Source organism: Marmota monax, unplaced genomic scaffold, assembly GCF_021218885.2.
Source record: "Marmota monax isolate L192 unplaced genomic scaffold, Marmota_monax_Labrador192_F-V1.1 WCK01_AAM20220418_F8-fsc00091, whole genome shotgun sequence".
Lineage (NCBI taxonomy): Eukaryota > Metazoa > Chordata > Mammalia > Rodentia > Sciuridae > Marmota > Marmota monax.
This window is the reverse complement of record NW_026692434.1, coordinates 3,460,971-3,488,935: the sequence shown is the minus strand read 5'-3', so window position 1 is coordinate 3,488,935 and position 27,965 is coordinate 3,460,971. Positions and strand designations below refer to the sequence as shown.

At 35.4% G+C, this 27,965-nt stretch overlaps 1 protein-coding gene across 1 annotated transcript in view; it reads left to right on the top strand.

Moving 5' to 3' along the window:
• Positions 1 to 27,965, top strand: part of Col9a1 (collagen type IX alpha 1 chain) — an 84,056-nt gene that overhangs the window by 37,234 nt on the left and 18,857 nt on the right. Inside the window, exons 19-35 of the mRNA XM_046443053.2 lie at positions 2,963 to 3,016; positions 3,984 to 4,037; positions 6,884 to 6,937; positions 8,302 to 8,355; positions 8,494 to 8,547; positions 8,678 to 8,731; positions 9,151 to 9,204; positions 10,265 to 10,309; positions 11,568 to 11,621; positions 11,712 to 11,765; positions 20,481 to 20,534; positions 21,151 to 21,222; positions 21,703 to 21,738; positions 22,453 to 22,497; positions 23,829 to 23,861; positions 27,167 to 27,313; positions 27,491 to 27,545. Of these exons, the coding sequence (XP_046299009.1) occupies positions 2,963 to 3,016; positions 3,984 to 4,037; positions 6,884 to 6,937; positions 8,302 to 8,355; positions 8,494 to 8,547; positions 8,678 to 8,731; positions 9,151 to 9,204; positions 10,265 to 10,309; positions 11,568 to 11,621; positions 11,712 to 11,765; positions 20,481 to 20,534; positions 21,151 to 21,222; positions 21,703 to 21,738; positions 22,453 to 22,497; positions 23,829 to 23,861; positions 27,167 to 27,313; positions 27,491 to 27,545 (973 nt within the window). The remainder of the gene's footprint in view (positions 1 to 2,962; positions 3,017 to 3,983; positions 4,038 to 6,883; positions 6,938 to 8,301; positions 8,356 to 8,493; positions 8,548 to 8,677; positions 8,732 to 9,150; positions 9,205 to 10,264; positions 10,310 to 11,567; positions 11,622 to 11,711; positions 11,766 to 20,480; positions 20,535 to 21,150; positions 21,223 to 21,702; positions 21,739 to 22,452; positions 22,498 to 23,828; positions 23,862 to 27,166; positions 27,314 to 27,490; positions 27,546 to 27,965) is intronic.

Here is a 27,965-nt window from a genome sequence, read left to right as displayed (position 1 = left end):
GTTCAGACTTTTATTTTAAATGCCTTTTTTTTTTTTATACTTAGGCTGTGAAGGCATTTTATTTCTCTAAAATATAATAGCTAGCTTCCTGATGTCAAATTGGAGTAAAATAGAAAAAAAATGAGTACTTTGGAAGTGTCTCTGCATGCCCATTTCTTCACTGAATCTCAAAATTTGTGATTTTTAACGTTTAATAAATATTTATTAAGTACCTGCCATGTGCCAGGGTCTATTCTAAGTGCTGGGAACACAGAAATGAAAAACATGTCTAATCACAGGGGAGTGACTAAACTAAGTGTGACGTAGATATATGATATTAGTCACCAAAATAGTTATGCAAGAATATTAAAATTACACCAAAACATATTCGTGAAGTAATATGTGTATTGAAGCAAATATAGCAGACTTCTGTTATTTTTGATGCTCTGCATCTCTTTTTCTCCTTTCGGTGACCCATTCTTTTGGGGAAATTTCACTCCCTTAACCCATGAATTTGGGGATGAAGCTGTTGATCTCCACTCTTCCAGTGAAACTAGTATTTTTGGTAACTGTACAAGTTAGTTATTTGGACTCTCAAATCTGGTTTGGGCTTCGGTGGAAAACTTGCACGCTTTTTGCTGTGTTAAGTAATTGCCAAAAATTTTCATTGAGTGTTATTAAAAATTCTTTTCATTTATTCCACATTTTTATGTCATTTTAAACTATAAGTGATGTCTTTAAAAAGTTATGTAAGAAAATGACATGACAATAGCTTGTTGAAGAATGAGCTCTGAAAGAGATTTCTAACAGATGACCTGGAATGATAGAGATTCTGGAGGCCTGAAGTTTGCATTCAGATTCACAATTTTGCCTTGAATTTTTTATGCAAGTTAGTTAATGAAGACTTTTAAAATTGTTTATGAATATAGGAATGAATAGTGAAACTTCACTAATTAAGATATGGTACTGGCAAGATCATGCAGCAGATCATCAGTCATTCAAAAATCTCTTAGTAAAATGATAATAAATGATAATAAATAAGTAATAAATGACAACAAATTTAAAAAATTTTCATTTTAAATTTGTCGTTATGGATAAGGTATGTGCTTTTCATTCAAAGGTAAAATATTTAATGCAAACATATTGCTTAAGGTTTATGGAGAATCTATGGGAAATGATTTATATCATATTAAGGAAAAAATACAGAGGACCTATTAATAATTGTTGCGTTTTGCAGCTGGCTTTATAAATTTGTAGGGAAAAACAAGTAGCATTTAATTATGCACATGTGATGATTATTCACTTCATGGACTACTTAATTCACTAGCTTTTGAATTGGACTGCTTCTTTCCACTGTCAATCATATGTTCTAATGGAATACAATCTGAATATAATTATAAGACTGAAACTAAGGTGTAAGACCTTTATAATGCATTAAAAATCAAGTTAAATTATTTAGGCATAATGTAGCTCTTTGACAAATGTGCCTAAATGTTCTATATTAATACTGCTGTTAAATATTTTGTTATAGCCTTATTTTTTTGTGAAAAATCTTTAAATGTAAGATATAGATGATGGAGCAAGAAAATGAGTGAATTGAAATATGTAATAAAGAAATAATAGTAATGGACTTAAGTCTGATATTATGTACATGATGTTATAAATAATTTTTCTCATCACTAATTTCACAATTTAAGATATCTATTACCACAGAAAATGTAGGACTATATATGGATTAAAAAAATAAACCCTCCTCAGAGGGAAAGTAATTTTTTTCTATAAAATAATATTTCTGTAAGAGGAATCAGATCTCTTTTTGAATCTTCTAACATATTAAAGTATATCAGAGCTTATAATAACAAGATGACAAAATAATAATTAGTTAGAAAATATGATGGAAGATGGTCTCATTGGCAATAGCAACCAGATAGTCCAAATACTTTCATATGGAAGCTTAATTTGAAGAAAAGAGTAAAACTTTATTCGTGAAGATAAAAAGAAAAAACATTTGACTAAATAGAGAGATACACTAACTTCTGAGAGAGAAAGATTTAATGTAATCCTGATAGAAAACCAGTAGAATTTTTGGGAATATCTGTCCAGTGATGTTAACATTGCTCTAGATGGGCAAACATTTAAGAAAATCTGAAAAATAAGAGTAACTCTAAAAAGGCAAGGGAATTCTCCCTGAGATGAAAATGCATTACAAAATGTATTACAATAATTAAAATGTTTTCATGTTGGCAACATGATAAGCAGATCAGTGAGATAGAATAGGAAACCTAGAGCCTAATGATTTATACATGTTAAAGATAAATTTCCAATTCTTGTGGAGAGGATCGACTTTTTAATAAATGATATTGGAATTAGTGACCTTTATATTCTGTGCCAGAAATTAAACTATAGAAGAGTTACTAAAAAAAAAAAAAGTACAGATGAATATTTATTTAATTTGGGGGTGGAAAAGACTTTTCTATGAGTGAAATCAAAGGTATGAACCATGAAAGAAAAGACTGATTTAAATCCCCCCCAAATTGTGTATGGTATAAAAGTGGTAATAAGAAAAGCTAAAATGTAAGCCATGATTAAAATATCTTACAGCTTATGGAAATGCTTATACAATATTACTACATATTCCCATTAACACCCCCAACTCTTTCTCTCTCTCAAACATGAACACACACATTTTCTTTCCCTTCTCCCCTCCTTCCCTCCCTTTAGAAAAACTTTGAAAGTACAGCATCTAAAATGTTGCTAGTATTTATAGTTGGATGGTGTGATTTGGGTGACTTTATTTGTATACTTCTCTGGATTTTCTGAATATTCTATAGTTGATATGAATCATACTTAAATTACTATAAAGTAATTTAAGAAAGCATAGTATAGGTGCCAAATGAATATAAAATGTTCTCACTAGATTAGCACAAATTTCTGTGTTCATTTCCTAGACATATTTATTGTGCTTTTCTCCGTTGTTTTTTAGGGTGAAGAAGGCGACCAGGGAGAACTGGGAGAAGTTGGAGCTCAAGGACCTCCAGTAAAGTATTTTTTAAAAAATATTTGACTAGGCTATACAAATATCTTTTTAATTTTTTTTTTAGTTGTAGATGGACATGATACCTTTATTTTATTTATTTATTTTTATGTGGTGCTGAGGATTGAACCCAGTGCCTCACACATGCTAGGCAACTGCTCTGTGCCACTCCACTGAGCCACAACCCCAGCCTGGCTATGCAAATATTTTAAAAATGACTCTTGAAATATTTTATACTTAGTATTTGGATCAATAACTTTATCTTAACATGATGTTCTCTATTTTATCACCAGTCCAGCTTTGAGAGATAATCATGTTTTCAGAATAAGAAAGAGTTCCCATTGTATATTCAAGCACCTTTTTAAACAAAAAAGATTCTATATATAATTACATACATTCATTTAATAGACTCCAGGTCCAGGTAATCTGAAAGCAAATACTGAACACAAGAGGTTGACATATCTTTTGTTTTCTAAAGCACCATTACATGATATAATGAGAAAATTTTGTATACTCTGAATATGCAGTAGCTAAATAATGCATTGGATCAATGTAGCTCATTCCAGCATGTAATCATTTTAATTAGAACATTATTAGTTGCTCATAATCATGTTTTTTTTTTAATAAAAAGTTAGTCCCTTGTGCTTTGGCAGATTACTGCAGTAATATGCAAGGTAATTGGGCATCAGCATACTTCAATTTAAAATTTTGTTAAATCAGAATTTATGTTACTTTTGTACTATATGAAAATAAAATGGTTACACCTTTTTCATGTCAAAATGAGTAACATTTATGGAAATGATATTTTTTTTTTCATTATTTCCAAAGTATAGCCAAGGCATAGCCAGTGTCAAAGAGGAGCTGAGGCACCACCATTGGTTACGATAACATCCTTCTGGATCATTTTCTGTGGCAAGCTTAAAAAAAACATATGCCTTAACTAATCCATTATTCTCTTTTACATTTCCAGGGAGCACAAGGTTTGAGAGGCATCACTGGAACAGTTGGGGACAAAGGAGAAAAAGTAAGATGATGATGATAATGCTGTAATATAAAAATATACTAAATCGTTAGAATTTGAGTCATTTTAAAGCAACTTCTTATCTTCAGCAACACCATTTTTTTTTTTTTTGGATCCACAATTGGTTGAATTCAGATGCAGAACCCATGGACATGGAGATCAACTCTATTATATATTTTAAATAGTCTTGGGTGATTTAGAGTAAGTAGGGTTGCTCGATTTTCTTTCTGTTTTAGTATCAGTAACTAGCACTGATAACACTGGCCCAGTGGTTGGGGTGCTTCTGGTCAAACAAGGCAAAGACAGGAGAAGGCAGGAAGGGAGAGGCAAGAGAAGGCAGGCTACCTCCCAGGCCTCTAAGGACATTTTTGTCCTATGTGCACACTCAGCCCTGCCCTAGACAGGGGTGATACACCTGTGGCCAGAGTACAACAACTGCCCTTAGCCTAGTCTCAGAAATCTGATTTTCCTAGCACTTCCATAGAAAGGTGTTCTGCAAGCTGTTAGGAAAATTTGAAGAGGAATAAGGCCTCATTAAGTTGGCTGCTTATTGTGAGAGACAAATAAATAGCTAACTGTGTAGCAAGCAAGATAGAAATCTCAAGGCGGGTGGAATGAGGGAATGCAGATAGGGGATCCAGAGGACCCAGGAAGGAGGTGGCATCAGAAGGATGTTGAGACTACAAGGCCTGTGTGTGAAGGATGGAGAACAGGGAATACTTGGTTGAGTAATATCACAAGGAAAAACAACAGAAACCTGTAGACAAAAACCCTCTCAAAGTTTCTATTGGTGTGTGTGTGTGTGTGTGTGTGTGTGTGTGTGTTTAAAAGTTATTGCTTCTTAGAAAGTGTGTTAGAAAAGCCAGTTTGTAGGTCACAGAATGTTAAAAGGCATCTGCCTACCACCACTTCTCACCCTGGCCTCATTCTCTTGAGAGCCACCACAGCTAATCTGTGTCAGTTTGACACAGTGATACAAAGCTTTTTATCTAAACTTAAATAACAACAAGTTGTGCATTGTTTATGCTCAATAAATGAAATCAAATCTTATTTTTTTTTAAAGAGATGCACATTTTTGTGAATCAAGTCTGGCTTGTTTACTTTTTTTTTTTAGTTTTTAAATCCTCTTTATCTCTTCCAAGTATTTTCATTTTACCTGCTTTCTGTTTTCCTCTCCTCTGGACTAGTTCTTTCCTAAAAACAGTGTATTTTTTTAAAAAAAATTGGAATCTTGTATATTTTTATATTCATATCACCTTAAGTAACACTTTGTGTGCATTTCTTTTTTTAATAAGTAATAAAACTGATTATTTTTGATGTTTCTGATAGCTAATCCTTCACTTTTTCTGAATTTAAATCATCCCCTAAGATACATGACCCCTCGCTTTGAAGGCAATTACTGTTCGTGATCTTCTCTTTATTTGAAACATTTCCTATTTGATATTTAAAAAATTTCTCATTTCCCTTGATTTCTGTCAAATTGCGTTTTTACCCTTCTTCTTCTTCTTCTTTTTTTTTTTTTTAAAGCTCTTCTTTTGAACTCAGACATGGACTGGTTACCTAGTAACAGCAGTTTAGGTCTGAGCTCACACTGAACAGCAGTGAGGAGTGGGGGTGGGGGGGGAGAGAGAGAGATATGCATCAAAGCCATTTCTATAGTGCAAAGCTGGTCTCTGTTCTCATAATGCAAAGTGAATGATGAATTCAAGGTTTTCCTCGGGTCTTCCAAATTCTTTCTTCCCCAGTGAATGTAGAATGCCTTTGCTCTGTTCTAGTTTTTAGGGATCAAATAATTGCAAGGCTCTCTGGTCCCTCTGCTTTCCTTGTATTTTATTCTTTGATTCTACCTATGTCTGAACCTCCTATCAAAGGTTTCCTAAGTTTTAATTCTTACTGCAGATGCTGTCCACCTGACTTTCTTGGCCTGACATCTATCCAGTACTCTGACTGCTTTTCATTTATTTTATCATCTCATCTCAACCTGGTTCATTAGGAGGCTGTCTTTTCACTGCAGTTGTCCCTTATGCTTTCTTATTTGCTGTGTAGATGAAAACAAAATTTAAAGACAGTTTGTATTTTGGCAAGGAGCATAAGTGGAGAACACCAAAAGAATGTATTTTTGTTTTAAAATCACATTTTGATTCTTCTAATGAAAATAAGGGCATGATTTGTACAATATGTAGCCAAGTCAGAGATCATTTTCAGATAATTAGATTTATAAGGCTCTGGCTAGTTCTTATGCCATCTCTTGGTAGGGTGGATCTGTCATTGAGGAAATAGATTGGTTACTTAACGTAAACTGAACCTAACATCAACTCTGAATGGGAGAAGAGATGCTCAGGTCTTTTCAACAATTCATTCTTCTGAATCATATGGCTTGACTTTTTATTTCAGATCTTGGGGCATCCAGAGTGCTGTAATTCCCTCTCTCAGCTGTGGCACCAGAGTCCTCTAGTTGTAAGGTGGCTCTATGGCCTTCATCATTAATGAATTCCCACAGGCATTTCTGAGAACCCAGAAGGGTGATGGCCAAACCTCTTTCCAATAGAATTGTCAAGTTGTGTGAACAAGTGATAGTGTTGTAAATTCATGTCAGCAGCTGAGAATGCAGTGTTAGCTTAAAATATCCAGAAGTATATCAAACATTGAGTTTAAATTCTGTCTTATGATGAGTAGATGTAAACTGTGTTTTCATATCTGAAGCTTCTCATAAAGTACTCCTCAGATTCCCTCTGCATTTCAGGCATAAAAACCTCCTTTTAAACTGGCTATATTTCTTTAGAAAAATGGATATGCCCTTAACATACATAACTGATCTCAATTTTATTTCTTCATCTTGTTTTTTTCAGGGTGCTCGGGGCTTAGATGGAGAACCTGGGCCTCAGGGTCTGCCTGGTGCACCTGTAAGTGGTTTTCTTTTTACAAAACCTAACCATAGATTTTTTTAATTTTAGTAGTAATGTTTTTTTGCTATATATACAGAATATATGCAAGTATCTTATATAATTAAGATAAAAAATGAGTAATAGTTTTATATTTATTTTAAAATTATAATTAAAATGAGCCTGACTTTTTTTGGCTACATAAAGGTGTTCCTCTGATTTCATATTTTTTTCTTACAGAATAAGTCAATAAGTTAAATATTTATGTTTGCTGTTTTTTTTTTTTTTTTTTGCTTTGGTTGTCATGCTTAGATTCACAGTAACAATCTTATTTCTAGTTCCTGGGTAGTTATATCTTTTTCCTTTTCTATGGTTTATAATCTTATTATTCCATAGTTGGCTTCAATATGTACACTTCTCATTATTGTATTCTGCCTCAAGCCTTTTTTTGGAGATAAACAGACAAAAAAAAGCCATCCATTTGTCACTTACACCATATAAAAAGTAGAAAAGATGTGAATCAAATAGAATTCATGACTATCAAGTTTCTTTGGTCTGGAGGAAAAGACAGGATGTAGTGCAGTGAACAACTTCAAGATTAAGTGCTAGAACATCTGATAGAGATAGTCCATGTAAGAAGACCTTGTGAAGGTTGACCTGGAAAGCCATTCTAGGTGGGAAAGGCAGCAAAATATAGGAGGGCACAGTTGGTGGCATGGAATTCATGGGTTATCATAGAGGCTGTCACTGCCTAGGGTGGAGAGGTGTATGGAGAGAATGAGACTGAATAGGTAAGGTAAAACCACCTTTTGGAGAATATTTTATGCCAATATAAACAATCAACAGTAACAGGGAGCCATTCAAGATTTTGAAGTAGTGAAGCAACTAAAAAAAAAAAGCTGAATTTTAAGGAGACGCATTCTCTCACTTATTGCCTATACCATATATTAACATTAGTTGGATAATTTTGACAGAAACCCACTATTGCTGAGTGGGGAATTACATAACATGGAGAAAATATTAGCAACTAACCCAACCCTCAACCACCTTAGCAGTCAATGAGTTTATGTAGATGTAGTTACAGATACCGTTACCTATAGTATGGAACTTAATTTATTTTATATATATATCCAAATAGCATAGGACAATTACCCATGGAAAATGAAAAAAAAGGACATGCAAGTCACAATTTTGCCTATGTCAATATCAATTTTTAAGATTATTTTTTTTTATAAAAATATTTCTTGAGCTAGGCATCCATTATAGATCAAAGGCATTGTAGTGAAAGAGCAATAGGTAGATAATGTGGATGATGCTTTTTAATTTTAACAGATCTATCAATAAGTAATTTTTGCTTGTGTTAAGAAAATTTAATTTTTGTACAGGGTGATCAAGGACAGCGAGGACCTCCCGGTGAAGCAGGCCCCAAGGGAGATAGAGTGAGTCCAAATTAGTCTTTATACTATGAGCATCCTGCTTTTCAGTGTCATCTGCTGATTTTGCTTATCTGTTTGACATGTCCTAAATATTGTGATTATTGTCCATGTCTTGTTTATGCTTCCTGTCCTGCCCTACAGGGGGCTCAAGGTCCTAGAGGAATTCCCGGACTCCCTGGACCCAAAGGAGACACGGTATGTCTAGAGCTCTAGTCATCAGGCACATTTTTTCAGTGATTATTAACTTTTAGTAAAACTTTAGAAAATGATGTAGGGACGAAGAATGTGGCTTTTTCCAACAGAGTATTTCTTTGTGTGTCTTTAGGGCTTGCCAGGTGTGGATGGCCGAGACGGGATACCTGGAATGCCAGGAACAAAGGTAGCTGTGTGATTCAGTCACTCATGAATGGGGATGTTTCTGGCCTGACCAGTTGAGCACAGTATTTCCATTACAACATCACCAGGAGATTTATTTAGCCAGCTTTTTTTTTCCTCCTTTTAATTTTTTTAATCCAGTGTCAAAGAGAAAATTCGTATTAGAATAGTATACTTATTTGCTTGCTTTTAGGAACACAGGAAAATTGCCCCATTGATCATAGAAGACTGAGGGATATTATGTTTTGATTGAGTTTATGTCCCGTCTTCTACCTTGCCACCCTCTTGCTGAATTGTAAAAGTCCACATAAGGTCAGCTGTGGGAATAACCCTTTACTTAAAAAGTCTACACTCTTTCTTAAAAATAATATAGCAGTTCATATAGGTTCAAAGTAATTAAATGTTTGTTTCCCCCGCCCCCAGGGTGAACCAGGGAAACCTGGACCTCCTGGTGATGCAGGATTGCAGGGGCTACCAGTAAGTATTTGATTCTTTAAATATTTGTTGGTTTATCCACTTTAAATGTATAAATGTGGAGGGAGAGACATGTTATGGAATTTGATGAGTTCTGAGGAAAAGATGATGTTTTACTTTAATATTTTTAGTTTTATACTTTTGTATTTTTATTTCCCTGATTAGCTGGTATTCTCTAATAACTATAAGTAGAAAGCTTTAATTTATGTTTTGGATCTCCTCTTCTCTGTTAAGTTTGCTGTCTTCCTTATATCATTGCACTAATCCCGAGCTCTGGGCCAGTGCCATGTGTGTCATCCTACCTTTAACCAGTCTTGACTTCTTGTTAGCAGGGTTGAGTCATAAGAGGTTGAGTGGATTCTCTGGGAGACAAGTTATCATTTTTGGATATGTCCCATTTTGATGCATTCAAATTGATGTTTCACCAAATCAATGTGATTGGAAATTTATATGGAGTGTATTGCATGTATTCTTGACTCTTTGAAGGCAAATCTTTCAAATTAATAAAGGTTATTTGATAATATCAAGGACTAGCCCCCAATGTTAGGACATCTGATACTTTCAAAATAATCTGAGATTATTAGGACTCCTGGTAACACCAAATCTTAGCCTAGCATCCTTTGGCTCTCTCTCTCTCTCTCTCTCTTTCTCTCTCTCTCTCTCTCTCTCTCTCTCTCTCTCTCTCTCTCTCTCTCTCTCTCTCTTTTACTGTAAAGCCCAGAATTTTCAATAGGCTCTCGTTTTATTCTGTACATAGAACCATGTTATTTCCCTAGAGCTGATGTCCTGCTCATAAGAACTCCTGTTGACCTGAAAATGGTACCCAATTCTAGTTTGGAGGTTCATCCTTTAGAGTAGGGTTTGCTTTCAGAGTGTTCAATCTTACACATGAGATACAGTAAAATAAGGTCCTAAACACTGTGGGTAGTTCTGTAACTGTCCAGAGATTGGGAACCAAGTAGCATCTCCCTTATACAGTCTCTCAGCAGTGTACAGTGGACTTGGCAGCTCACAGATTCTCAGAGGAAGTGATTAAACCCAAATTCCTTGTGCATTCTTTTAGGGTGTACCTGGAATTCCTGGTGCAAAGGGTGTTGCTGGTGAAAAGGTAAAAGATTAAACTTTTAAATTAATATTTTCTTTATTATTTTATTAACATATTTTCTTATAACTTTTAATATTTTAACTGCCTTTTATTTCATATTTAACCCCAGGGAAAAATTAAAAAGTAAAAGCTCTAAGACTTGGAATGCTAATCTTTTCCCCAGTTGCAGAGAGTTGTTTAGACTTTCTTCATAAAAATGTCATCCTTTGTCAGGTTGAAACAAGGAAAACTTAATTGTTCCTGGCTACTTAAAAAAAAAGAAGATATTATAAAGCCATGTTGACTTGATTCTTAAATTTTTTAATAGCGTCAGCATGAGATAAAAGGGCTCAAAAACGTGTATTAGAGGTGGAAATTGTAAAGACATATAATTAATATTGTGAAATACTGAAAATATACCCATGAATGTTATTACGATAATTTAGCTTAAACCAAAAAGATATTAGGCACGTGTTCACATATTGGTCAACTTGTTTTTATATTCTATGCATAATTAATGTGCATCCAATTAAAAATAATAGGCGAAGGGCTGGGGATATAGCTCAGGTATAGAGTGCTTGCCAAGCATGTGCAAGGCCCTGGATTTGATCCCCAGCATTGCAAAAGGAAAACAACAACAAAACACACAAAACAAAACACAATAGGTGAAAGCAAAAACTAAAGTGATAGCTTTGCTTTAGAAGAAAATAGATAAAGCATGAATGATATAGAAATAGGTCATTGTTAGAGCATGTGAGTACAGACCTTCTATCATAGTGGTCCACAGCATCTTAAGCAGAGGTGGTCCCTAACAGGCAGGCCGTGAGAGACTGATGATGGAGTTGGTCTTTGCAGACATGTGTCTTTCCCTGAAGCTTGCTGGCAGAGCTTTACTAACAGCACATCCCCTTGTTTCCTCATGTTGACTTGATTCTCAAAAATTTCAGTAGTGCTAATGTGAGCTAAAAGGGATCAAAGAAGTGTATTGGAGGTAAAAATGGTAAAGGAAGTACATATATAATTAATATTGTGACAAAAGAAAATCCTTGCGTTGAAAGGATTCCTTTCAATGAAGGCTAAAGACCTTTCATTTGTTGACATGTGACCTTAAATACATGGTTGGTACTAAATCTGCATTCTGCATCCTCCTGAATACTCAGTGTGAAATCAGGAGATTAAGGCTATGAATGAAAATATAAGCAATTCCTGTCTGGGTGAGGCAGATTGATGATTAGGCTTACTTATAGTTGGAATTTCTCTGAATGTTGCATTTCACCTTTAGGGAAACACAGGTGCTCCAGGGAAGCCTGGTCAATTGGGAAATTCAGGCAAACCGGTAAGAAGCCTTTTGACTTTTCTGTCAGTTATATCCTACTGTTATCAGGAGTTGTTGATTTTTTTTTTCTGTCTGTCTTTCTCATAACAGGGCCAACAGGGTCCTCCAGGAGAGGTGGGACCTCGAGGGCCCCGGGGCCTTCCTGTGAGTATTCCCTTTCTGCAGGGGCTTCCCTAGTTCCCTGCTGGGCTCTGCCATTTGTTCATCCACGCACAATTGCCTTCTGGTGTTTGAGCACATGGTGGTCTAGATGAATGATGAAATGGGAATGCTACTTTGATAGGCAGTATTTCTTTTCAGAAAATGGAAAAAAAATGAGGCATTTAACAGAGGCACGGTGATTGTTTCTGCTTTCATCCCATGTTGAAGGAAATATTTTAGTGCTGCTAAACAACTTTATGAAGGCACAATTCACATACTATGTAATTCACCATTTAATCAATATAATTTATTGCTTTTTAGTATATTCAGAGTTGTGCAAGCATCACAACAATCAATTTCAGAAAATTTTTCACTTAAGAAAGACATCCTGTACCCATTTAGTCATTCAGCATTTCCTTCCAATCCCTTCAGCTCTATGCAACCAGGAATCTGTTTTCTGTCTTTATAGTTTCACCAATTCTGGATATTTCATGTATATGGATCCATAAATATATGACATTTAAAAAAATGCTTGTCTTTTCTCACTTGGTATAATATTTCTATGTTCATCTATGCTGTAGCAGTATTGGTACTTCATTCCTTTTTATTGCTGAATAAATGTTTGGCCATTATGAGGAATCCTGCTATGAACATTTGTCTACAATTTTTTTTTTTGTGTGTGGACATATGTTTTAATTTCTCTTGTGTACACATCTAGGAGTAGAATTATTGGGTCAGATGGTACTATGTTTAACTTTTTGAAAATCTGCCAGACTTATGTGAAAGTTTATAAACTTGTCTATTTTACAGCAGATACAGTATTTCCTCACTATACACAATTTAACCCTTACAGAGAGAATGTTTAGAACATAAAACATCATGAACTTAAATTTGATTTTAAAAAATGCTCTCTAGTCTTCAGTTATACTTTTTACTTTCAGTCTTCTAGATAAACACAACAAAAAATTCTAAGTGAGAACACAGAAATATTTCTAAATATCATTGCTACTTCTTTTAAAGCATTTCTTAAATACGTTGAATGAAGACTTCGTGCTTGAAAGGAATGAATGTTTCCAGCTGTCATGTGGCATGAGAGTGGGATTTTTCCCCTTCTTAAAGATGTTTATCAACTGACATCTACCAAGTAGTTTCTTAAGGTTTCTCTGTGGCCAAAGAAACCAGCTTCTACTCCTAATTATGCTCCTTGCTTGCTCAATTCTCGTTTTCTTCTCTTTTACTTAGAATTTGTGATTTTCTAATTAAAATGCTTTCCATAAATAAACTGTAAAGGCACTGAGGTTATAACCAGGTCACATTTCTAAAACAATATAAGATGTTACATGACTAGTGTGGGGAGATTGCACAGTGTGGGAACATTAGAACTTTGAGAAAGTTTACTGTTACATCAATTATTCACTATATTGAGCAGAAAGCTGTTTGTAGTATAAGAAACATTGACCAAGCCCCCTGACCATGCATTGACCACAAAAAGCCACATGCAGTAGAGAATGCTTAGCTGGTTGCTACGGGACATATAAAGCAATGAAGAACTAGAAGTAAAGTATCAGATGGGGATTAGGGTAGTTGATTTCCTTATGTGAAGTGAGATGGATCAAGGAAGATGTGCTAATTGGTTTGGGGACTGAGTTTCAGATTTTGGCTTTTGAATTTCTTTAAGAGTCTAAGTTCTTGCCATTATTTCCTGTCCCTGAGGCTCTAAGTTTTAGCATTGTTCATCCATCACATTTCCCATCTTCAGTTGGACCTGTTGACTTTGTCTTTTTCTTAAGAAATCTTATACTTTGCTTTCTACTTCCATTTTCACAACACTGGCTCAGGTCATTACCTATTGCTTGGATCATTACAATTGTCTTCTGATTCGATTTCTCAGCTCCAGTCTTTCCTCTATTACTAGTGCTTCTAATAGGGTACTGTTGGTACTCTGGGTTGCTTCTTTTCTTCAAGACTCCTGTACATTGCAGGGCATTTTGAATCCGTGGCCTCCTCTGTAGAATATCAGGAACACCTCCACAGCCATCAGAACAAACTAAAGTACCGAACATGCTTCCAAAGGCCCTGGGAAATAATAGTGCTCGGTCTCTACACACTACCATGTTAGTCTTTCCAAAGTACAGGTTCCATCATCACTTCTTTTTCTATTTAAAAATCTTCAGTGGTGGGATTGTGGTTTATTGGTAGAGCCCTTGCCTGACATGTGTGAGGCACAGTTCGATTCTCAGCACCACATATAAATAAATGAATAAAATAAAGGTCTATCAACAACTAAAAAAATATTTAAAAAGAAAAATCTTCAATGGATTGCTACTGACCAGAAGAGAAAGTCTAAAGTCTTAGTGTCTATTAACTTCTTAGTTTTAATTTTCATTTCTTTTTTTTTTAAATTATTTTTAGTTGTCAATAGACCTTTATTTTATTTATTGATATATGGTGCTAAGGATTGAATCTGGTGCCTCACACATACTAGGCAAGCTCTCTGCCACTGAGCCACCACCCAGCCCCTAATTCTCATTGCTGTCTGGTTCAGATCCTGTGTCAGGTTGGGCTTAATTACATGCAAATTTCCAGATACTCTCCATACTACTCAGCCTTGCCTGTTTTCCTTTGTGTCAGACTTTATATTTAGATGGATTTCTTCTCCATTTTCCTGACTCAACAATCCAGGTGCCCACTTAGATGTAACCTAAACATTAATTCAATCATGGAACGATCTCCAGTTAATGCTTTACTGCCCAGATAGAAGTGATTTCTTCTTATCCTGAACTCTATAACCCTTTACCACTTTGTTCCTCACACTGAGGTGACTGCAGGAAGGCAGATGCATGTGTAATTCACCTTTGTCTTCTCTATATCTCTTTACTCAGGGCCTGCCTTAAGCTAGTACTCAATAAATATTTCTTGAAATGAATTGAATTGAAGGTATAATAAATCCTGCTATGCTGCTTTCATTGGTAATAATTGACTTCTCACCTGCTATAAATTTTTCAGAAAAATGTCACAATAAGTTATAAATATTATAGTTCTGGACCAATGTTTTAACACCAAATCTTCTTACTGACACTGCGTTTGTTGTCTCATTTTACATGACTGAGCTTAATTTTGTACAGAAGTTCATGCATTTTCTACTATGCTTCACAAATTTGGTCAGTTTTTCCTGCAACCCTCAAATCAAGTAGAAGGAAAGAGAACATATTTCTAGTGTTTCCTAGGAGTGAGTCTTTGAAATTAATTAATACCCATCAACCTTTGCTAATTCACAGCAAAAAGTATTATTTAAAAAATTTGCCCCCTCCAGTGATTTTATATAAGCACCTATATCTGCCACTTGGATTGTGCTCTGACTTTCTCCATCTTACCACTCATGGTTTATACTTGATCTGAGTTTCCTGGCTCAGAGTAGCCCGGCCTCTGAACCAGTTCTATTTTCCAGTGGTTCTTGGTCCATGTCTGTCTATCCAGCTTCTCAGAACTTGCCTGTGCTTTGGTAGGTGGATTGTTTGCTCTCATGGTTCTGATTGGGGTGAGCAGTGATCAGCTTTCTGAAGACCATATACTCTAAGAGTATAGAAACCTGTTGCATTTCTCTTCAAGTCCTTCACCCCAACCCCAACACAATATCCTTAAACACAGAGATCCCTGTCTGGTATGTTGTTGAATGATCTGAGCTGCCAACCCTCCATCCCACCTAAGGTTTGGCAATAATTTGTGAAGCTGATGATGTGTGTGATGGTTAGATTTTATTTAAACCTAAACTAGAAGAGAAATAAAAATTGTATACTGTTATAAAATTATCACTTTTAAAGTTATCACTTTAAAATCATTTTTGAAGTTATCTTTGATAACAAATATAAAAGTTATTATTGCAGTAGAACTAACATGATGTTCCAGTGTTAATATGAAAATGGATTTGCAAAAGCAACAGAGTAAAGAAATCATGATTGATCTTCTGGGCTCATCAGCATCCTTTTGCCAGAGAGAGGCACTTAGTGTATAGAATTGGCTAAGTGTAGTGATTTATAATTTTTCACTTCTAAAATTGGTGAGGTACTAAAGATAGTATTCATTCTGCAGCTAGTTAGTATTTTGGGTAATTCAGCAAATGTGACAGTCATTACAAGTTAGAATGTGATGGAATAAAATCCATTATTTTTAGAAATAATTCTGACAACATAAGTATAATTAAATTTTCTGATTTTCCTGTGATCTTCCAAATGTCTAATAGTTCCATTTCAAAAGTGAAGCCTTCAGCTTGAATTATTTGTCTGTATTTAGGAAAAGTAGCACTCAATGCTTGTTTATGAAGAAGGTGCCTGCTTGGTGATCAGTGATGTTGACAGACACCAGAGATATGAGGACTAGAGACAGTTTTTTCAAGCAAAAAAACTGCTTTTAAAGAGATTGTTTTAGTTAGCCTTTCTCGGTGCTGTGACTAAAGGACCTGACCAGCACAGTTATAGAGGAGGAAGAGTTTATTTGAGGATTCATGGTTTTAGAGGCCTTAGTTCAGAGAAGGCTGGCTCCATTCCTCAGGTGAGGCTGAACATCATGGAGGGAGACTGTGGCAAAGGGAAGCAGCTTACATCATGGTGATCAAGAAGCACTCTCCAGATACAAATATATACCCAAAGCCACGCCCCAATTCCCACCTCGTCCAGCCACACCCTGCCACTTTAGTTTCCATTCAGGTAATCCCTGTGGGGGGCTTAAATCACTGACTGGGTTAAGACTCTTACAACCCAATCATTTATCCTCTGAACCTTCTTGCATTGTCTCACATGGGAGCTTTTAGGGGACATCGCACATCCAAATCATAACAGAGATTAAGAAGATTTGAAAGGCAAAGAACATTTAGTTAAACATTTTGTTAAAAAACTTGTTTTGTGTGATTTCTTTAGCAATTGACTGGGATAAAGATAATAACACTTCTAGAGGGCTGGTAATGATCCAGGCATTGCTTTAAATCATTTATGTATCTTATTCACTTCTCACAAAACCCCTATTAGGCAGATACTGCTTTTATTCCATTTTATAGATGAGGAAACTCAGGCACAAAGAAGTTAAGTTACTTGCCTGAAATTATGAGCTGATGTATGGAAAAGCCTGTTTTAAACGTTGAAATTGGGATCACATTCATAACTTTATCTCCTCACTCTTCATGCCTCGACAGCCCAGTCATAGCTCTGCAGCATGTTTTATAGTTGTGGTTTACTTGCCAAATTTTGACACAACTTTTGACAATTTGTCAAACAACATAAACCCAAACAGATTCCTAGGTCTTACCCCAGACCCAGAATCAGGAGCAGACCATAGGGCATGGAGGATGGAGTGGTGAAGGACATCCAGTGCAATGTCTTACTGAAGAACTCAGGGACTCAGTCATAGTTGGGATAGTGGGTTTGCATCTTTTTAAAAGCCTTGATTAGTTTCTTAAATAGGATGAATTGGCAGATGTGCCTGAACTTGTGAGAGATGTATGTGAAAACAGAGCATCCAAAAGAAACATGGAGTCCTTTGTTATGGTCTCTCATTTCTAATGGTAGAAGTTTGCCTTTATTCTGGTTTTTTTTTTTTTTTTGAGTCTTTTGTTATGAACAGGAAATTAATATCTCTCTCTCTCTCTCTCTCTCTCTCTCTCTCTCTCTTATTTATTTATTTATTTTTTTGAGACACGGTATTGCTGTGTTGCTCATGATGGTCTGGAACTCCTGGGCTCAGGAGATCTTCCCACCTCAGCCTCCTAATAGCTGGGCTATTAGTTGCTCCATTACACTAGCTTTCTAATCAGAGCTCTTGTTGTCATAGGTCTGTAAAAATCAGCCACAGTGAAGACTAGCCATTCCCCTGTCATCCTCCAGTGCCCATTCCTGAGAGTGGGGTTATCTCCACAGCTGCCAGACTTAAAGAGATTTATCATTTATTTAGCATACTTGTGGTAGTCAGGACCATGGCTAAATTACTCATGGTAAAATGTGTTTAGATGAATCCATGTTTTTAGAGATTACTATTTATATTTTGACTACTCATCTTTATCTTAGCTTCGTAGATGAACTTCCAGAATTACAAGAAGGAATTCAGGTTTTTGAATTACACAAAAATTGCAAGAATGACCATTAGATAATCTTGCCTTAATACTTTGTTCATAAATGTTTGGTCACTGTTGTGAAAATAAACAACACTGTTTTTCACAGAGGGATGAATTCTTTAGAAATACCTACATTTATGGGCATGGTGGTGCATGTCTGTAATACCACCAACTTGGGAGACTGATTCAGGAGGATTGCAAGTTCAAAACTAGCTTCGGCAACTCAATGAGACCCTGTCTTAAAATAAAAATGAGTGATGATGTAGCTCAGGGATAGAGTGCCCCTGAGTTCAATCCTCAGTACTTCAAGAAAACAAAACAAACCAAAAAAAACCCATTTAGAATGGCCAAGGTTTTATAAGATGGAAAAAAATTAAAATGAAGTATCACATGTTGTCTGTGCAGTAGCAGAGGAGCGCATGCCCACAATGTCACTAGTCCTTCTCCTGGTCCTCTGTGTCAGGCTCATGTGGGTACACAAGCTCAGCAAAGCAGGCCGTCAATTGTGGGGGCTCTGAGATATTCCTAAGGCCTTCCACTGGCTTGAAAATGCTTAGGAAGTGAAAAATAAGAACTTAAGAAAAGCAGAGAAAATAAGTGTCCAGCAGAGAAAATCTTTGTCTTTGGGAAGATAATTGATCCTACAAAAAAAGCTTATACAATCCTACATTTTAATTTAGTCTTTTGGTTCATGGAAAGGAAGTTCACTAATCTTCTCTATTTTAGATAAGATAGCATAATGATTCATTTATTTAGAAGTGAATACTTGAGGTTTTGTCAAGAACTAAGCTTTCTTCTTCTGATATTATAATTTTTCCCATCAATGACCATCAATTATTTGTGAATTAAAGTCATGTCTTTTTTTAAAAAAAATATTTATTCTTTAGGTATAGTTGGACACAGTGCCTTTCTTTTATTTACTTATTTTTATGTGGTGCTGAGGATCGAACCCAGGGCCTTGCACATGCTAGGCCAGTGCTCTACTGCTGAGCTACAACCCCAGACCTAAAGTCATGTTAACTCAATGACATTTAGGATACTAATTATGATGGAGTTGAGAAATTATGTAAAAATGTCAACAGAGTAGATATACTGAAGGAAATCTGTTTTGAACTTTGAAGTTCTAGGCCAAATTAATGGTGTAGAATCCAATCTTTATAGATGGCTAGAAGAATCTATTGAAGTATCTGGTTTTCGTCTAGATTGACATCCTTCCAGCATCCATCCTCACAGGGTACTGCCTCTGACTTCCAAAAGGCTCATGAGGGTGAAGTACCAATGTATCATTCAAAAGTCATATACCAGTCAGGTTGTTAATATAAACATTTTTGAAAGTATTTGACACACTTAATTTAAATTACCCATAAGCCATATGAAATGACTACTATGAAATTATAGCTAATAGCCACAGACTGTTGTAATTTGGCCAACTGTTCTTAATTCTTTAGGGAAATTGAAAATTAAGAAGGTTATGGATTTTGGCACCTGTTTAATTAAAGAAGAATGAATAGCATATGGGTCAGAACAGAATAATCTTTTTTTATACTTTTTATTATTTTATTTATTTATTTTTATGTAGTGCTGAGGATCAAACCCAGGGCCTTGCATGTGCTAGGCAAATGCTCTACCACGGAGCCACAAAATCATTTATAAATATTAAGCATTAAAGTGAAGCTGTCATTTGAAAGAAAAATTAACTTAGAGTAGTTGTTTTATTTTTATGTACACCATTCAGGAAATGTGATTGTTTACCCAGTAGCCTCAATGTTCAGCTTAGTTGAACACATGTTAGAAATAAAACAAGCTTTTACCAGACTGCATAAAAATGTATGAAGTTCTTGGGAAAAAAAAGGTGAAGAGTTCATGTGTCTCCTTTTCTCAAAAGTTTTGAGATTCAAATAAAAATTTGAAAACTAGATTTTTACATAAAAAACTAAAATTGGTCCACAAAAAATAAAATTAGTGTTGCTTTTTTAGTTTTCTTCATCATGAATTGCACCTTTCAAGGTCTGTTTATCTTTGTACCTAGTATTTAGAGCAAGAATGAGTAAAAGTAAATTTTATCTCAGAGACTTTATATATTTTTACCATCTGTGTCTTTTTGAGGTTGCAATAATAATTTAAAGGTAAACATCTCTATCTTGTGCTTCCTTTTTTTACTCTTTTTGAGGTAAGAGAGCATTTGCCAAATGTTGCTTCTTAGACCAGAAAATTTATTCTGTGTTTCAGATACTGAAGAATTCCAAATTAATATGTACTTAATGCCTCAAGAACATGTAGTCTAAGGGATAAAACATGTATATAATTAGTCATAATATAAATCAGAATGTCATTTAGAGGCTGACAATTACTATTTGACATTTCATGTATATGAGTCAGATATTTCCAGTGGTCTTAGCCACAGTGGATAGTATTAGGGTGCCCAGTGAAAGATGCACACAGGGGATTGTGTAGGTGGTCCATGTGATGGTCTCTGCCTACAGTTGATGGATAGGGGAATAGTTTGATGACTTATATTGAAACAAAAGCTTAGGTAAAATGTTATTTTATTTATATGGTAATGAAGTGTTTGATTTTGGCCACATGCCTAGTTGACAGTGATATTTGTGTTTTCACAGGGCAGCAGAGGGGAAACAGGACCCGTAGGATCCCCAGGCCTACCAGGTAAACTGGTAAGTTATATTTCCAATATGCAGACATTTGTGTGCTTTCTACAAAACAGAGTACATTATAAAAAATAAGCCAGGAGAGAAAAACAATTGACAAAGAGTCATTTAATAAGTTATATTTTATTTCCATTGTTATGTGAATGTGTAGAAATGTTAATGTGAAATTTTAAATTATACCTAGGATATCCTCAGAGGGTTTTAATGAGAACAGTTTGTAGTATACATTTTAAAACCAAGAGAGACATGAAGTGCCACCTTTGGCCTCTGGTTATTCTTGGAATTAAGGAGGACTGTAAGTGAATGCTGTCTTTGACTTCTTGTGCTGTGCTTGTTTACACAGCAAGAGAAGCAGCAGTGCCACTGCAGGGGCTTGGCTGAAAGAGCCTGTTGTTGCAAGGAGTGCAAAGGGAATTGAGGACTTCAGATGGGAGGGAGGGAGAGAGGACTGGCCTCTCTTCTCCTGAGAGGGTGGGAGAGAGGCAAACCAGAGGACCAGAGTTAAACCGACCACAGTGCATCTATTTTAGATATGAGTCAACACACCCAAGGCCATGTCTGGCTTGTGAGCTTCCAGCATTGCAGTGACAGTGACTCTAAGGACTTTGTGTTTGTTTTCCAGGGATCTTTTGGTAGCCCTGGCCTCCCTGGCTTGCCTGGGCCTCCTGGACTTCCTGGAATGAAAGGAGACAGGGTAAGATGTCCAACACTGCAGAAAGTTCCTTATTTGGAAGGGTGATTTGTATTATGTGGAGAAAGCAAGGCTACTTTTGGCTCAGTGAAGAACTTTCCTAGAATTTATCATAGAGTTATCAAAAAAGGTTAAGAAGCAAAAACAGAATGACTTATGAGAAAGAAAAAATAAAAAGCCTGAGAAAAGTAAACATTTCACTTGTAATCATGCATTCTATTTAGTTCTAAATTTACAGTCCTGTTAGTGAATTGTATATGGACGTGATCCTACAATGCCCTCAGTTACCAGAGGTTTTTGAGACAATTGGAGCATTTTCAGGTTTTCCCTGGTTCTTGTTGGGAGGTGAGGAGTGGAGAAGTTCTCTCCAGTCACGTTTTCCACACTGGTGCTTATCCATGAGCCTAGAATGTGGGTTGATTCATTTGAAATTACATAAACAGCTCAAAATATTTTAAAAGGCCTATATTTTCTTCATTACAGGGTGTATTTGGTGAACAAGGTCCAAAGGGTGAACAGGTAAGTTTTAATATTCGATTAGTATGAAATGCAGTGTCTGAAATGTGCCATGTCACAACCAGGAGGGACTGGCTTGCTTATGGATGTGATTGAAACAGTGGAGACTTGCAGCTTTTTCTTGGTGTGTGGTAGACTTATCTGTTTCAATAAGCTGGAGCCAATGACTGCTCTGTCTCCTGGACTTTATACTGTTCTCCCTTTGGAAAGAATAGCCCTGTCTCTGACTCACCAAGTAGAACTCTACTTACTTATGTAAACTCTAGTTACTTATGTCTGAGGGAGCCTTCCATGGGCACATCATAATGTTTAAATTTTTCCTGATCAAAACCTCAGCAAATATTCTATGCATGAGTTATGCTTATCATTTTCCTTGGGTTCCTTTGTCTCTTCTAAGAGTCCTTTTTTAGGGGTTATTGAATTACAAAATTGTTACATAGGGTTGCTAATTTAATTTAATAAATTGAATTAAATTCAATTAATAGTTGAAATTCAATCTCAACTTCTGGTTTCTCTCTAGACTATTTTTGTTGTTGTTGTGTTGTTTTGTTTTGGACTAGCAATCTAGATTGGAAAACCGTTGCCAGCATTTTATACTGCTGCATGATCCTGGGAGTATCTGGGCATGTGTGAATGATTATTAATGTTGACCGGAAGTTGACCCATGGGAGTAAGAGACTAAGAATTTAAAATGTGATCTCTTATTTTAATTTTTAGGGTGCTTCTGGTGAAGAAGGTGAAGCAGGAGAAAGGGGTGACCTTGTAAGATTTTTTTTTTTTTTTTTCTGGTTAATGAAGGAACTTTACAGATTTTGAGCTGTAGTGGAAATGTGTATTATTTTTCTTCTTTTCTGACATTGTTTTATTCTCACTACCTTCTTCAAAAGCTAAGATGTTTCTTCTCTGAGTTAAAAGACTCTCAAGATTGTAGCCAAGATCAAATAAAGCAGAGAGAAAACGGCCCACAATTGATAAATCTGACTTGAAACTTTTGGAAAATTCCTTTATAGTTGGTGAATTTTCTTGTGGTTTTGTATCTATACATTCAAGGTGATTCTTATAGGACTATATGAAAGTCTATGAATGGTACCTATCATGGAAATAAAATTGAACATTTATTATAGTTAGGAAGCTGAGGCTTACAAATGTGACCAAGGGCACTCTCTCTACTCTGAAACCCTCCAAAGAAGTGACCTCCATCTCCAAAGAGTGACACTGCTAAATCTCCAGAAAAGCAATAAGATAGAGAGCAAGTTATCTTTAGTGCTAGAACTGCTTAGTTTGCTGGCTCATCGTTATAGTTTTGACTATGTTTTGGTCCTTTGGGGTCAAGGTGATAGATTTCTCATGAAATAGAGTTAGAGAGCTTTTAGTACAGAAAAAAGTTCTGATAATGTTGTTTTATTCAAATTTTCAGGATTTAGAGTAAATATAAATGTAATATCTGAATTGCATAAAGCTTTCTAATTGTCAAATAAATTCATAGTAGAATTATTCTATTTGATTTTCTGTTGAGTTTGTTCACTTTATGTACTAAGAACTTTTAAAATAATTCTGTTTGTAATGGAGATGAACTGGTGTGCTATCATTTGAGCTGAATTCATATCTAGAATTAATTATGGGAGATTTTCATATTTTTTAAGCCTAAAAGCTTTCCTATTTTGTTTGTAGTCTTCTGGGGATAAATTTAAAGATTTTGTTTGAGTTACAAAAATGCAGTTTTAATAGACATGTTTAAATGCCTGTTTTGTTTTAAAACTGAATGTTATTCTCTTCAGACCTACACATTTCAATTTTTGATGCCTAGCATTTTAGATCTGGATAGAGCCTTGGAGAACTCTGATTCAACCCTGTTATTTAACAGATCATTTAACCAAAGGCTGGGAGGTTTCCTAGCTCACACAGGGTCACAGAGTTAAATAGCATAACTGGGCCTGGAATACAAATTTTGGATTTAATATTTTTCTGAAGCACCAGGGTTAATCTGTTCATGGTTTTCTATACTTCAGCAGCACAATAGACTTTTTAATGTTTTTAGGAAACTATCAAATGTGAATATATTGTTCTAATATAATTTTGTTTTATTGATTTAGGGAGATATAGGATTACCAGGCCCAAAGGGATCTGTAAGTATAACAAATAACAATGTTATACAAAATTAAAAATATCAATAAACCTATAAAAATATAATGCTCTGCTTTATAAAATCATTCTATAAAATTTAATTCTTAAAGGACTTACCTTCAAGAAAATAAATGTCTAAATATATTCTTTAGGTAATGGATTAATCCAATCAAAAAATTCATAGTTAGGTAAATGGATCTACCTTTTCAACTAGCCACTCTAAAGAATTTTTTTTTCATATTATAAATGTCTCAATGAATGTTACATGGTAATACTGTAATTTTCTCCCCAAATGGGTCATTTTTAAATAACTGACTTGTACTTTGTGGTGACAAGAGTATAATTGAATTTCATTGGCAGTTACACTACTGCAAAATATTTCAGTAATTTTCTTAATCTCCTGCGTGTTCTAGTTGAGCAAGTAATATAGAGGCATAACATATAAGATAACATAATAGGAAAATATTAAAACTAGAAAATGATCTTTTGTTAAATCTTGCCATTTTATAGAAACTAATGTCCTCAGAGATTAGATGTGTTTAGAATTATAGATCTAATTAGTAGAAACCTGAGGTGATTTGCTAATTTAAGAGGAATACACATTTAATACAATTAGAAGCTTAAAAAATATAAGGAAAAAATATGAAGCTCAGATTTCAATCTCAAATGCCACTACCACCAGCTTCTAGTTAACTTGCAAGTCCGTCCTTTTTCCAAAATATTCCCCACTCTTCTGTGTCTATCCAACCAATTATCCTCAAGACAGCCAATATAATCTAAATAAAAAAGGTAAAACCCACCATGTAACCCTCTTTTGCTGAAAATCCTTCAAGTATAACATTTCATAGAACAAAATCATTGTTTAGCATGGTATATGAAGCCTTTGATGAAGTGTTCTTTGCTTCTCTAATCTCATCTTGTACATTTTGGAATTTCATCCATTTGCAGTTCTTTTTTACAGGCCATGTCATGTCATGTCATGCTGTTTAGTACTTTCTCTATTTTCCTAGTCTGGAACACACTCCTCATTCCTTAGAATTGTTACCTCCTACATAGGCAACTTAATTTTCTCAGGAAAGACTCACCCAACCTTGGGCTCCATGCACACTGCTGAAATGGATCTTACCACATTATACTAACTACCTGTCTCTAAACACCAAGTGTCAAGTGACATTTTATGACAAGAATTTTTGAAAAAAATGGTTTAGGACTGAACAATATGTAAAGTGTAAATCTTGATAGAATATAGTAATAGAAATCCTATGTCACTATAGATATTTTCAATAATGTTCAATGGAAAGAATTAAAGTTATAAAAGAAAAAAAGCCAATCACAATGTAGTGATCAGTATAAGTTAATTGTATTCTAATTTGGTACAACTGTTAGTAATTAATATAATTAATTCATCAGTTCTTCTCTACCCCTCCCTACTTATATCTGACACTGCCCAGGATGAAACTGAACCATAGTGTCCCAGAATTAGGGGAAATAGTTACCAACACAAAGATTTCACTCTCTTTACTGAATTCAGCATATTTGAACTTGTTAAGTACGATATGTCTTTACCCTAATTTCTACTTCATTGTACTGCTCCTCAACTGAGGAATTATTTCCCAAAGCTCCAGGGCCCTTGTGATGTCTTGGTCATATTAACCTTTGATCTGTCCATCAAAAACTTCCTGTCTCTTATTCTAGCAATATTTCAACCATTGCCAGCAAAAGAGTACTCTCTGATTTCATCTCTTTATTTTCTGACAGTTCTTTAGTTCATTTCTGAGCTCATTTTGGCTTCTCCTTGGGTTGTTTTAGAAGTTGTTATAGTTTTGCACTTGAGCACCTGACAATTCTGCAGACTTCCATAGTATATATTTAGCTTTGCTCATTGACACTGTCTTTCAGGAAGTCTTTTAAGTCATAATTTCTTTATAGAAGCAATCTTGGCAAGTTGGCTTAGATGAATATCAATTATTTTTTGCATGAAGTTGGAAAAATCACACTTGCCAAGCTTTATTTGGATGCCTAGTGAAAGCATTGCTTCATCACCTTCTTCACTTGGGTTTAAAATATTTGAATATTTGAAAGAGTTAGCTCTTCTTAGATAAATGCTGCATATGAAAAAAAGGCAGGTTGGAGTTGCTTACATATATTCACATCTTGAGCACTAGCATTCCCTTGCTGCCTACTGCCCTATTATCTTCTCATTCTTATTTCCTACAACAGTATGTTATAGCAACTCTGCCACAAATTCCACCAGAAGAATGGACAAATTTTAGTTTCATTCACACACACACACACACACACACAAAGGATTAATTAAGTCTTTTTAAAAAGCAGTGAATGTCGATGAGGATTCTTTTAAATGCTTTTAGTGATCTGCTCTCAGGAAAAAAGCCAAAGTTATATATGTTTTTTTTGTGAATAAATAAGGGGTTTATTTTTAAGTTTTTTAATATTTAGAATTCAATTTTTCGTAGAAAGAACTGTGAACTTGCACTTGCTTTTTAAAAATAATATTTATTTTTTTTGTTATATTTGGACACAGTACCTTTATTTTACTTATTTATTTTTATGTGGTGCTGAGGATGGAACCCAGGGCCTCACACGTGCTGGGTGAGCACTCTACTGATGAGCCACAACCCCAGCCCTGCACTTGCTTTTTTGGCCCCATATTTTAAATACACATTTTAAGTGTATTGACTTAGTTTATGTTAGTATTTTGTAATTTCTGAATATACCTAGTATCTTCAGATTAGCCAAAAAAAAAAGTTTAAAGGCTGAATAATATATATTCTTGAAAATATCTTTATGTTTTGCTACATTGCTGACACCCAAGTAGCATATCTTATAGGAACTCAGTGGGGTTTCTTGGGCCAGATAATGCTAACAGGCCTTATGACAAACTAATTTGCAGGGCCTGGGCAGGTGTGTGGAACACATGCTTAGTATGTGCAGGCCTTAGGGTCCATCACCAGCTTCAAAACAAAATAATAAAACCCCAAACACATCTAATTTGCTCTTAGGAAGTGGCTTGAGGTATGAAGGTCTTTAAAATATATTATTCCAGTGAAGATTTTGGAATAATAATAGTAAACAATACGGATTTTTAATAGTTTACTTGAATTGAGGTTCTCAGAGACTGATGAGTTGGTGGTGGTATTATGTGTATGCATCTTATGGTAACTTCTTACAGGGGACCTCTTAGGAGATAGAATGTAGGAAACCCCAAATTTCATGTAAGTGTTTATATTAGTAGCAGACACAGTCCTTGTGTCTAGTCCTGGTTTTATAGTGTACTGTTTTATTGCAGATGGGTAACCCTGGGGAGCCAGGATTGAGAGGACCTGAAGGAAGTCGGGGGCTTCCTGGAGCAGAAGGACCAAGAGGACCTCCTGGACCCCGGGGTGTGCAGGGAGAACAGGGTGCCACTGGCCTGCCTGGTATCCAGGGCCCTCCGGTGAGTGTCCCTGAGGAAGCTCCATCCCATAGCATTGGGGCTAGACTAGATCTTAGCTCCTTAGCAGTAAGTAAATATAGCCACCTGGGTTCCTGGCTGAGTCTGTCAGTTTACAATTTAACAATGTTCTCTTTATGGTTCTGTGGATAAACTGCCTTTTTTTCTTTCCTGTCCCAGGGTAGAGCACCGACAGATCAGCACATTAAGCAAGTTTGCATGAGAGTCATTCAAGGTAAATAAATCACAATGGTTAAACTTTTTCCATCATAAACTCTTGCTTCTTAAGACTTTATTCTTATAGGTGTGCAAGGGTAAATAACTGTGGCTTTTTGTGTGCTTTAAAGGTGGGACATTTTGAGTAATCTTAATGCCAATTTCTTTTTATTCAGTTGTTGCTATCTGCACAACTTATATCCTCACAATAATTACTTTTGTGTTAGCCTGCTTTCTTTTCCTTTTTTTCTTTTCTTTTTTTCCTTCTCCCTCCCCCTTCCAGGGGATAAAGATGATTTATAAGAAAGCGCGCGCGCACACACACACACACACACACACACAACTTTCCTTTGAATACAAATTCTCAGGTGTTTCTCCTTAAGATCCTATCAATGTGTATCTAGGATTGCCTTAGGAGCTCTCTAAATAATTTGAGAAC